Source organism: Zootoca vivipara, chromosome 2 (genome assembly GCF_965207765.1).
Source record: "Zootoca vivipara chromosome 2, rZooViv2.hap1.1, whole genome shotgun sequence".
Taxonomy (NCBI): domain Eukaryota; kingdom Metazoa; phylum Chordata; class Lepidosauria; order Squamata; family Lacertidae; genus Zootoca; species Zootoca vivipara.
In genome coordinates, this window is record NC_142584.1 from 102562724 (window position 1) to 102575560 (window position 12837).

The 12837-nt window shown below is 46.7% G+C and overlaps 1 protein-coding gene across 1 annotated transcript; it reads right to left on the minus strand.

The window, feature by feature from the left end:
• Positions 1-204: 204 nt before the first annotated feature.
• LOC118080876 (epidermal differentiation-specific protein) lies at positions 205-9054 on the minus strand. Its single transcript, XM_035106846.3, has 2 exons — positions 8809-9054; positions 205-3346 (listed from the first exon to the last, which is right to left on the minus strand). Exon 2 carries the CDS (start codon positions 3299-3301, stop codon positions 2165-2167), a length of 1137 nt encoding a protein of 378 aa, XP_034962737.2. The 5' UTR covers positions 3302-3346; positions 8809-9054; the 3' UTR covers positions 205-2164.
• Between the last annotated feature and the right edge of the window lie 3783 nt (positions 9055-12837).

Genomic DNA, 12837 nt, shown 5'->3' on the forward strand with positions numbered 1-12837 from the left:
ATTCCTGAGATGAAAATAGGGGTACTTCTGTCATCTCCCACCCCGCAAAAGGAGGAGTGCCACCACCACTTGGAACACAGCACAACACTTTCCAATGTCCTGAGAAAACCCCTTAATCCCAATTTTATTTTATTGCTTGGTAATTTTACAAAAAGGGGGGGGGAAGCACACACACCAATAAATAAATTTTAGAAAGGGGCAAAATTAGATGCGGATGCACAAAGCACTTTTATTTTATTTTAAATCAAGACTCCTTGCGCTCCTCTCCCCCTTTCTTCCTGGAAAGCAGGCAGCAGAGAAAAATCTCAGTTCATTTTGACCAGGGGTGGCAAACCTGTGGTCTTCCACATACATCTCCCATCAGCCCCAGACAGCATAGCCAATGGCCTGGGATCATGGGAGTTGTAGTCCAACACCGTTGGGTGGGCCAGAAGTTGCTCAATCCCGTTTCAGACCTGTTGCTACCCAGCATGACAGTGACGTTGTCTCTCCCAAGCAGATGCGTGGTCAAAGAAAGGCAGTCAGGACATTAAAAAAAAAAAACCCCAGAGAATCCTAGAATTGACAGGTGACCATGAAGAGTTTTCTGCAACCTGTGCTCGCTTGCTCGAAACATTAGGAATTTTATTTTATTGCTTTCCATGCTGATGTGGTGCACCTTGAATGCTCCTGCTCTTCACCTCTGTTGCAACCAGTCATCCTGGAATGATGTACAGTGGTACCTTGGTTCTCAAATGCCTTGGTCCTCAAACAACTTGGAACCCAAACACTGCAAACCCAGAAGTCAGTGTTCCGGTTTGCAAACTTTTTTTCGGAAGCCAAACGTGCTCCGTTCTGAGTGTTACGCTGAGGCCTGTCTGTTTTTGCTATTTGTTTTGTGTTTTTGTTTCGCGGCTCTTTTTCGTTTTGTTCTTGTGCCTGTGTGGAACCCAGTTCAGCTACTGATCGATTGATTGTGTGACTGACTGCAGTACATTGTTTGCTGCTTTCATTTTATGGATCAATGGTCTCATTAGATAGTAAAAATAATGCTAAATTGCTGTTTTAGGGGTTGTTTTTAGAAGTCTGGAATGGATTCATCCATTTTGCATTACCTTCTATGGGAAGGCACGTCTTGGTTTTGGAACGCTTTGGTTTTGGAATGGACTTCCAGAACGGATGAAGTTCAAGAACCAAGGTACCACTGTAGTCCATTTCTTTGGGTATGTAAAGACATTGGGAATTGCTTTATCCTGAGTCATATCTCCATCTGGCCCAGTATTACCTCTACAATGACTGGCAATAGCCCTCCGGAATTTCAGCTGAAATCCTTGCCCAGCCCTGTTGTCTGGAAATGCCAGGAATTCAACCTGGGACCATCTGCATCCAAAGCACAGGCTCTGTCTCCTGAGTTATGGCCCTTCTTCTTGGTCCTGCTACCTTTGACCTGGATAGCCTTGCTGCTGTTCTACTGCTGCTAGTCTAGGACTGGTACTGGACAGCCCAGGATTAAAGAGACGCCTGAACTAATCTTCCTCCAAGGTGGACCATTCACTGACCATCTCCTGCCAGATAAGCATAAATATACTGGGAGATGTTTGTGGAGAGGCAGTTCAGTAGACTCATTCTTGGCTTTGTTATTGTCTGCTGGAACATCCTTGAGAGAAGACTTGAGTCATTATTCGTTTATTTACATTTTGTTCGTCAACCTCATGTGTTCTTCAATGTGGAAGTTGCCCTCTGAACTACCATAGTAGCTTACTCCCATGCAATGCTATCTTCAACCCTTCTCTAAACCAATCCTACAAACCCAGAAACCACCACCGCAGCCAGCGATAAATCGGCCTAGCAGGGATGCAGAACCGGTGGCCACCCAGATGTTGCAGGTCTACAACTCCCATCATCCCCTGACCGCTGGTTATGCCAGCTGAGGAGGAGGAGGAGGGTTGGGAGCATAGCTGCCAAGTTATCCCTTTTTTACAGGGATTTTCCCTTATGCTGAATAGGCTTCCTCGCGAGAAAAGGGAAAACTTGGCAGCTATGGTTGGGAGTCCAGCCACACCTGGAGGCCACAGGTCCCACACCCTTGAAACAAGACTCCCCTTCACCCACAGAGTATGATATGGGAGTGGCCACCCCACTGAGGTCCTTGAGCAACACCAAAAAAACTCATTCAGGCAGGGGTTTAGGATCTCTCCCCAGATGTTCCTGGTTTAGGCTGAGCCTGGGAATGCTCCCTTATTCCCACACGAGAAGGTTTGGTGACGGCAGCACCCTGCGCTGCTGAGGCAGGCTTCATGGTGTATCTGGTGCTGATGGTGCGTCCAGACACACACCGGTACTCCGCATGCTCTTTCCTTTCCTTCCCATTCTGGCAGATGGTCAGCTCCACCGGCACCGAGGTGGTGGTCTCCTTCTTGACCACCTGAATCGTGAGCTGGGTGCAAGGAGGGATCTTGGCAGGCAGCATGACCTCCACCTTCTCGCTGGTGGTGGTCGACTCGTGCTTCCCTTTCTCCACCACCAAGATGTTGGCACCTCCCACGGTGACCTGGAAGGAGAAGCCGAGCTTCAGGGACGTGGTGTTGCTGAAGTGGAAGCTCTGGATGACAGTGGCGTTGTACTCCCGGCAAGTGTTGGCGGTGAACGCTTGCTCGTACTCTGTGCAATTGGTTCCCACGATCTCATCGATCAGAATGTCCTTCTCGTCCTCTACTTTCTTCTGGTCCCACAGGAGCTTGGTGGTGACGATGGGGCGGCCGGCCTGCAGGGGGCGCAAGTGGGACAAGCTGTCGTCAAAGTCGAGCTCCGTTTTGTAGTCGTGGACACGCTCCCCGGGCCAGGCAATGTGGCACCACCCGCCACGGTTCGGGTGCTTATACAGGAGCCAGACGCCGCTCTGCACCACGTGGGAAGAGACCCGGTCATTGAAGTAGCCATAGGTGAGGTTGGTCTCTTCCTTCACCACTTTGCTCTGGCCCTCATAGTTGGGGAGTTCGTAGAGGGTGATCTGGGGGTCGGAGAGATCGTAGTGGACCAGTCGGAGGGAGGAGATTTTGTTGTTCTTATCGATCGCTTCATAATCCCCTTCCTCAAAAGCAAAGCCGTCCCCCTCAAACTTGGAGGCTTTGTAGGCGACCCAAGGCTGCCCAATCACCTTCAGGGAGGAGATGCAATCGCCAAAATCCAGGTCGTGAAGGTCAGGGATGTCACAGGTGAACTCTTTGCTAAGCCCCTCAAAATTGGCCTTGTCGTACACAATTATCTTGTTCACACTGGGCTGTTTGGCAGGCATCCCAACCTTTGCAGGAGCGTCTCCCATGGCAAATGGGAGTCAGAAGCGGTGGTGTTGCCCAAGTCTCCACTCCTAGAAATAAAAGTGGAAAGATTTAATTTCTTGGTTCAGTTGTACCAATTTCACATGGAAACAAAGACCTTTGCATGCATCTGCATGGGGCAACCTTTCTCCCTCTTCCTCCAAATCCTTCTAAAAAAAATAATCTATGTTTTTGGTTAAAACAGGGCCACATTCACACCATACATTGAAAGTATTATGATACTACTTTAAACACGAGTGGCTTCCCCCCCCCAAAGAATTATGGGAGCTGTAGTTTGTTAAAGTTGTTAGGAGATCCCTATTCCACTCACAATTCCCAGAGTTCCTTGTGAAAAGAAGAGGACTGCTAAACTACTATGTGAGGGGAATAGGGATCTCCTAACAATTCTCAGCACCTTTAACAAACTACAGCTCCCAGAATGCTTTGGGGGAAGCCACGAGTGTTTAAAGTAGTATCATAATGTTTTCAGTGTATGGCGTGAATGTGGCCTTAGTCCTCACCCCTACCTGAAATACACTCATTCGTAACTGAAATGTACAAAAGTGCAAAAGCCCTCATCTGTTGTTACCTTTGCCACCATTCCCACCCAACCTTCATTGTCTTTTTCCGTTGTCAGTAGACAGACAGGATTAAGAGATTTTACGGTGCAGCAGCAACTAGGCCACATTGCACCATAAACTGAGATTACATTTCAAACTGTCCTCTTCATTCAGTACATGCATCAAACTTTCTTCTGTCAACATACCAGATCCAAACAGTTTCCAAGGACTTTAAAAAAGAGAGATCAACCAGCCAAGATGACACACATATTAACATATCAGTGAAGTGAGACCAATAGTATTGATAGGAGAGAAATTCGATTAAGTTCTCATACAAAGGCAAATCTACCTAATACACAAATCAAAACACTCTCATCCTTTGAAAATTCCCACTCCTCTGAATTTTGCAACACAGCTCTCAGCTGAGGAACGTGTACAAGTATGTGCAGGGCCGGCTTATCGTAGACCCCCGGTGGCGCAGGGCACCATGGCACCGGCCCGCCAGGAGGGCGCCGCGAGCTGCGCCCGCCCGCTGGCCGGCCAGTTCGCCGGTCCGCTGCGCAGCTGTGCGCGGCGCCCACCTGCCCACCGCACTGGGAAACGGGGCGGAAGGGCGCCAGAGAGATCCGGCGCACCATGGCAACAGGGGCGCTTAAGACGGCGCTGTGTATGTGAATGCTAAATTGTGCACTGAAATGCATATATTAGTGAAATAACATACAAAAATGTATTGCATATGGGAACATTGCAAAAATATGTATATTAGGAGAAAATTATACTAAGATGCTGACGAATGCCCATGTTGGCTTTAAAAATAATAAAGAAATCACAATCTGGAAGAAACAGGAAACTGAAATGGTCAGATTCACTCATTCCTAGCCCACAAATACAGATCGGATTGCTCAATTTACAGAAATAATTGGTACGCATTTTTTAAAATGTGGATGCTAAAGAAATGCAGGTTTCACAACTAAGAGCAATGGGGCCTTCCCTTTAGCAGAGCTGGCGAGGATGGGCCCTGCGTCCAATTCTTGGGACCAAATCAGATGTGTGTAGAAAGTGGAGAGAGACATATTTTCTCTCCTGCTTTTGGAAGTTTCAGGACAGACCTCTGTACTCACTCCCGCAATGGCTCTGTTCTCCGTCCACATTTGGAGGCAACGCGCCTTTGAAAACCAGCCTCCGGGAATCTTGCCTGCATGAAGAGGACCAGGTCCAGCAGGACTTTTATTATGTTCTTTTGCTATGCTGCTTTTTTAAAAAATCTGAATTACTGAGCTGCCAATTAAGCAGCAGTTTGTGTCGCAGGCAGGGAGGCGGGGGGGGGGGGAGACTTTTGTGCCATATCTAATGATCAGGTAGGGTTGCTCTGTTTCCAAAAGTAAAGACCAGAACACCCCGAAAGTTGTTGTTTCCCCCCTAAAAGAAACCACTGAAATTGTTGAGCCAAAAAAAGAGGAATTTTTTTGATTGACTTGCCTAAGATTGACTTCCCATTTTCTAAAAGGATTCTGTCCACTATAACCCTGTAGCAATGATGTAGCCTAATACATTTCATCAGAGAGGAAGGTGATCTGAGCCTTGTGACAGATGTGAACCCATTCCCCCTGTATTGCAATGCTTGGATTGAAACAGTCTGGATATCTTCTGTGGCGCCACTTAGGCTGCAGACACAGCACACTTCTGAAGCACCTTTAAGCCTCTCCCCGCCCAGAAAGGAATAATGGGGGCTGTAGCTCACTCCTGGTGCAGAACTACAGTTCCCAGCACCCTTAGCAAACTATAATTCCCATGATTCTTTGGGGCAGGCACTGCTTTAAATGTATGTTGTTTGCAAAGCCATATAGATTTACAACCCAATGAGCTTAGGGCTCCAAGGAAGAAACCAACCTACTCCTTCGCAGATGTTGAAGGCTCAACGTATCAGAGCCAGTTTCACCTATTACATTACCCATGTTGGCCGCGCAGCACCTCTGAACTCAGGACTCCAGTTAATTTCTAGGTAGAAAGAAGTGAGGCCGAATCCCACCTCCACCCCCAGCCCCCGCTTGCTTTGGGCCAACAGATGCAAACACAGAACCCAATTTATTTCACCCCTTCTAAGTTTTGGAAAATGTAAGCACCTGGTATGGGAGAACATGGGTATGTCACAGGAAGCAGAAATTGGGATATGATCACAGTAGTGAAGCATTCAGACAACCATGTCTCCCTTGATCCAGAGGACTATAACAAAACTACAGTTGTACCTTGGTTTTCAAACAGCTTAGTTCTCGAACGTTTTGGCTCCCAAACGCCACAAACCCGGAAGTGACTGTTCCAGTTTTTTGGAAAGCCGAACATCCGACGGGGCTTCTGCAGCTTCCGATTGGCTGCAGGAGCTTCCTACAGCCAATCAGAAGCCGCGCTTTGGTTTCCAAACGTTTTGGAAGTCGAACGGACTTCCGGAACGGATTCCGTTTGACTTCCAAGGTATGACTGTACTCCCCCCCCCCAAGCAAATAAAAGTATCATATTTATCCATAGCTTTTAAACAAATGTGTTGTGGCATTTCTTTTTTTTTTGTGGAACAGATACTTTTTGAAGTAAACTAAATAAGTGATGCAGGACTCATTCACACAACCGCAAAAAAATGCAGGTTACGTGGCTGCACAGGTAAGCTCCACTCAACCTCCATGCTGAGCACATGCCCCAAAACAATATTTACTGCACCGATGCTCTTGGCTGCTTTCCACTGACTCGGGAAATGTGTGTTAGGTTTCGAGCTGGATAAGTTCATGAGCAATGACCCTGACCATTTCCCTGGATGAGCAGCAGATTCCTCACCCTGCTTGAGTTTCCAGCATGCCAATTTGGGTGTGTGAGTAAACCAAGCCATTCCTTCTTCTTGGCACTACCCACCTTGGCTGGTTCTCACCCGAGGGCGCCAAGAAATCCTGGCGAGGCAACTTATGGTAGTTTCAAACAGGTCATCAAGTAATAAACCTAATGACTGCAGGATTAGCATGCCCCAAACTCCCACTCGGTTGTCTATCCCAGAGGCTCAGAGTCAAGCATGAGGCAGGCAATGAGTTTGTAAAACAACAGAAAGGAAGACCAAACTGAAGTTACTAAGCGCTCCCACCACCAGGCACCTAATTCCTCTCCTCCCATCAGGGATCAAACTCTCTATCGTTGTGTTTTAATTGTTGTAATAACAACACTGGTTCTCTCGGTTTTTCATTTTCCCAATATCAAATTCAGTTTTCCACATTCCAGCAGCAAGTTTGCAATTAAGAAAAATAACCCTCTTGAAAATTCACCAGTGTTTTAGATCGAATTTCTCCCAGTAACACACATTTAGGGGTAGCTTTGACTAACATAGCATATTCCGGCAAGCAATTTTCATAAACATAATCATTTTCATGCAGGACTTCCCCTATTTTTTGTTAATGTTATTTTTTTGGTAAACATTGGTTGGATGACTGCATTACAAAATTTAGATGCTGTACATGAAAATTTCAAAGGATGGTTAAGTTTCAGTTCAAATCTCAAATGCAGATTTGATACATTCACCTTTGAATGCGAACTGAGTTGAGTTTCTCCTCCATCCCTACTTCCTATACACTATTTGAAATTATAGTTGTAGGGTGTGTGTGTGGACCAAATCTTTTCCCACTCTTTCCCTCTTCCTTTGGCTTTCAAATATCTACAAAATATTGCAGAGAGCTTCTCAATGAGGTGGCATTGAACTATAGCTGGTTCGGTTAATTTCTCTGCAGGACTGGGCAAAAGGCAGGTAAAGAGCAATTTTTTTATTTAAAAAAAGTTTTAAAAAATATTTCCTGCATTTAACAAAGGCTCAAGATACTGGTTCCCTAAGCTTCTTTTGCTAAAATGATACACAAACATAATCACTCCCTCTAATACCGAACTCAGGGTGGGTGGGTGCCGACAAAATTGTAACTAAAATAGTACCACCGAAAAGCAGAAGTGTGGTATAAGCATGCTCAGATGAACCCAAAATTTGCATTATTATTATTATTATTATTATTATTATTATTATTATTATTATATTTTAATTGGGACGGGTGAGGACCAAGCTTGCTCAGGAGTCATGGTTAAAGTAAAATGTCTGTTTACACACTGTACTTTTAAATTGTAAACAATGCTGAAAACCCTAACAAGCTACAGATAGCAAAAACAGAAAATGGGGGTGGGGTGGGGTGGAACATTTCATCCTAGAGAACGGCGTAGCTGGCTGGCAGAACCCCAAACAGAGCATTCCTGTTAGGTGAGGCTACCCTGCAACATTTTGTTGCAGATCCCACTCGTTTGTCCTATTTTTAGGACTTGCATCTCATCTCCCTGTGCTGTTTTCCCTTCCTTCTGCAGTACGCATTGCCCAAGTGTTCCAACTGCTGTGAAAGCTGAATGATCTACAGCAGGCATAGGCAACCTTGGCTCTCCAGATGTTTTGGAACTACAACTCCCATGATCCCTAGCTAACAGGGCCAGTGGTCAGGGATCATGGGAGTTGTAGTTCCAAAGCATCTGGAGAGCCAAGGTTGCCTATGCCTGATCTACAGCAAGGACAACATTCCTGTGCATGTTAAAAGTGTGCAAGTTGACACAGAACAGCAATTAAGCCCATCACCTACAAACTAGAAGCCGCTGGTCCAAATCTCAGCAGCGATCTTATTGTGGGAGGGGGCATGCAGAACTTGGCATATCAGTTCTTAACCATGTGCTCAAAGACTGAATTGAGGTTACTCTAATATTGTACTCCATGAATCTGAGAATAAAAAAATAACAAAATGCAAATATGCTGGGTAAATTGGGATGGACTCTTAAGTTCCTTTCCTGCTGAAAAATCACCATGCTGAATTAGCCAGACTGTTAGCAACCCACCACAGATTTAGCAGGACACCCTCTCCCCACTCCTAAACCCCATTTAGGTAGGTGGCATGGCTTACCTGAGACGACTGGCATCAACAGCTGTGTCTTAAAAAACGACCGTCCCAGCACAAGAAGTGTTTATATCCCCGTGTTACAAACACACCCCTTTTAATGGGGCTTTGAAGGCTGGGCTTTGATCTTGTCAGGACCTGAACAGCAAAACTACAGGTTTTATCTGCCTCACGCCAACAGCAGACACATCCCACACATCTCGGGGAGCCGGATTCTCCCTCGCCCTGGGCGTGCAGCAATCGTGTCACACCAACTCTTGCCCACTTCCTTAGCAGGGCGACTACCGCAGATTGTGGTAGGCTTGGCTTGTGACCTCATCCAACATTTCCACCCCTCCCACCGGACGCTACCCCAGCAAAGGCTCAAGGGACAACTCCCTCTGCTTCATCAACCTGTGTGCAACCAGATAATTTATTGAGAACAGGTTGAATCAGTCTCAAAAGCTTTTGCAACTCCCAAGTCAATCACTGCAGTTGTTTCCAGCTGCTGTTGCAACACCGCCAGTTAATTCCCTTCACTCCCTTGGGAAGGTTTACCACTGCAACTTTGAAGGAAGCAGGAAAGGGTTTACACAGACTTCCAGGATGGAAGAGACCAAACTTGCTAGGCCAGAGTTTGATCAGAGCAGATCAAGCTTCCCCGTGCAATGAATTACAGCGTGACATGGCGCTTAGTGTGTCGGGCAAGGGAGTGGGAGACCTGGGTTCAAATCCTCACTGGGGCACAAAGTTCGCCAGGTGACCTTGAGCCAACCACCACACCTCAGCCCAACCTCCATTTCTTGGTCTCATTCGAACTCAATGCAAGGGTGTTCCTCAGCTGCAAAGCAACCCTTAAACTCATGCACCCACAGCCTTGATATGGCGGCGGCGGAGGGTACACATGCAGCACCAGAAAATTCAGTGCCGGATTTACGTATAGGCTAAACAAGCTATAGCTTAGGGCCCCACTCTCTTAGGGGCCTCAAAAAATTTAAAGGGAAAAAAGCTGGATGTACATTTCCAAAATATAAGATAAAAAAGAAATAAAATGAAACATACATACAGCAACAGTGTTTTGTGCTGTGTAGGCTCCTATCACTTCAGATGGTGACAGCAGTCACAAAATTAAAAGACGCCTGCTTCTTGGGAGAAAAGCAATGACAAACCTAGATGGCATCTTAAAAAGCAGAGACATCACCTTGCCGACAAAGGTCCGTATAGTTAAAGCTATAGTTTTCCCAGTAGTGATGTATGGAAGTGAGAGCTGGACCATAAAGAAGGCTGATCGCTGAAGAATTGATGCTTTTGAATTAGGGTGCTGGAGGAGACTCTTGAAATTCCCATGGACTGCAAGATCAAACCTCTCCATTCTTAAGGAAATCAGCCCTGAGAGCTCACTGGAAGGACAGATCCTGAAGCTGAGGCTCCAATACTTTGGCCACCTCATGAGAAGAGAAGGCTCCCTGGAAAAGACCCTGATGCTGGGAGATTGACGGCACAAGGAGAAGGGGACGACAGAGGACGAGATGGCTGGACAGTGTTCTCGAAGCTACAATCATGAGTCTGACCAAACTGTGGGAGGCAGTGGAAGACAGGAGTGCCTGGCGTGCTCTGGTCCATGGAGTCACGAAGAGTCGGACACAACTAAATGACTAAACAAGCAGCTCCTATAATGTAAGTAATGGCCCTTGTCTGCTAGCCTGCTCCCTAAAATATCACTGGTTTGCTCATTTCTATACAGTATATAGGGTGCCTACATTCTGCATGTGCAAATGGCTTTAGATACCCATTAGGTCCATAAATTACTATATAGCAGGCATGTCCAACAGGTAGATCATGATCTACCGGTAGATCCCTGGACGTTTGCGGTAGATCACTGGTAGATCATTGGCTCCCCCCAAAGAAGCAGAACAACTGTGGCTCCCCTTAAAAAAGCTCAACATTTTACCTCCCTGAAAAAACTCAACAACTTTGCCCTGAACCCCCCAAAAGGGGGTAGATCACTGCCAGTTTTTAACTCTGAGTAGATCGCAGTCTCTTGGGAGTTGGCCACCCCTGCTATATAGCATACATTCAACACAATAAACAGCAATGATTTGTTGTTGACAAAGGACAGCTGGACATATAAAGGGCCCCATTAATACCTTCAGGGCCTCATCAAACCCAAATCCGGCCCTGCCAGAAATGCAGAGCACTACGATTGATCCACGTAAGAACGAAAGACAAGATTTGCTTCTTCTTTCTTATAAAAAGTTTATTTAATCCCGGAAAGGGGCTTTGTAGCTGATGGGAGCCCACAATGGGCGAGGCACTGTGTTATGTGGTTGCACAAATGTGCACGGGAGGCAGTTAACAAAATTCACACGCGCACACACAAAAATCCAGAGATACGGAAATGAAACCCTGAACTGGCATATAAACAATTCTTCAGCAACATTGCCCGGAGGTAGCAGGCTCAGAAAGTGATGCTGGCATTTTCCCAGGCTGGAATCTGACAGCTCCCATCTCCCTTGGCTAGCACTCTGCTTGTGTCAGTATGCCTTAAGAGAGGCAGTATTAGAAACCATTGCAAGGCTGCTCAACTCACCAGGGGTCTCAGGCTGGTGTGGGTGCAGAGATCTACACAGGCACTTGCTGGCTTGCCCCCATGGGATGTATGCTTTAGTATAGCAAGGGAAGCATCGTCCTTAGTGGGTGTGTGAGGGGGGAATAGTCTCGTTGCCACACTGAGCCCTGGAAACACTTGCAAAAGGCTTCTTCACTTCTCCCCAAAGGTCTTGGAGGTTCAGGAAAGAGGGTTGAGCTCTGGCTCTCCTTTCCAATGCAAGAGCTGGGAAAAGGAAGCTATCTTGAACACAGCGTGGCGTCATGCAAGACCTGTGTCCCTTTCGTACTGCAGAGGGGCATGTTTGTGACCAGCACGCGATAGGTTGGCTTCTTAAGGCTGGCCGTGATTTGTGGATGCCTGGCTAATGAAGAAGAGTTTGGATTTGATATCCCGCTTTATCACTACCTGAAGGAGTCTCAAAGCGGCTAACAATTTCCTTTCCCTTCCTCCCCCACAACAAACACTCTGTGAGGTGCGTGGGGCTGAGAGACTTCAGAGAAGTGTGACTAGCCCAAGGTCACCCAGCAGCTGCATGTGGAGGAGTGGAGACGAGAACCCGGTTCCCCAGATTACTAGTCTACCGCTCTTAACCACTACACCACACTGGCTCTCCTCTCTAATGAGGACATAACTGGATGAACATCCAAGACCACTACACATTGTGTGTTAAAAGCACAACCATGGCTCCCCCCCCCAAGAATTCTAGCGGAGCAGCAGTTTAAGGGGCGCTGAGAGTTGTTAAGAAACCAATAGTCCCTTCACCGAGATTAAATCCCTCTTCACAGGAAACTCTGGGAACTGTAGCGGAATTGGGGGTGGTCCCCTAACAACTTTCAGCACCCTTAACCTGTAGCTCACAGGATTCTCTTGAAAAAGCCATGAATGTTTAAAAGCGTATCACGGTGCCTGAAATGTACAGTGAAAGTGGCCTAAAGTCAATTTGCCACTGTCAGATTTAATGGCCCCTAGCGCCAATATCTGCCTCTCCTCCTGTGATTTGACATAAATAAAATTCTACAGGGATTGGAGACTTGGGCTAAGAGAAGGGCATTGTTCCGCCACTCAGGCTTGAATCTGCCAGAGGCTGGGCCCCACTATAGCTATCCTTAAAAATACATATCCCAGACTCTCTCTGGGGCCAATGCAAGGAGCTGGCGAAGGCCCTGCCAGCACTCTTTTGATGAACCACCTCCCATTAAAAAGACAAGGAGGCATGGGGCCTAATCATTTCAGGTGCCCCAAGGGAAACATACCTCCAAGATTCAGAGTCAATGGTATGGGATCCTATTCTTCTCTCAGATTCTAAGAATCTGTCAGTGGTTGGCTGGCTGGCAGGTCGAAAATATCTAGCGCCAGTGCTTTCCGAAGTTCCAAAATCTTCCTTCGATTTGCCTTTCAAGTTAGAAGCGGCAAACACAACTCCAGGTCCTCATTTGTACGGGACA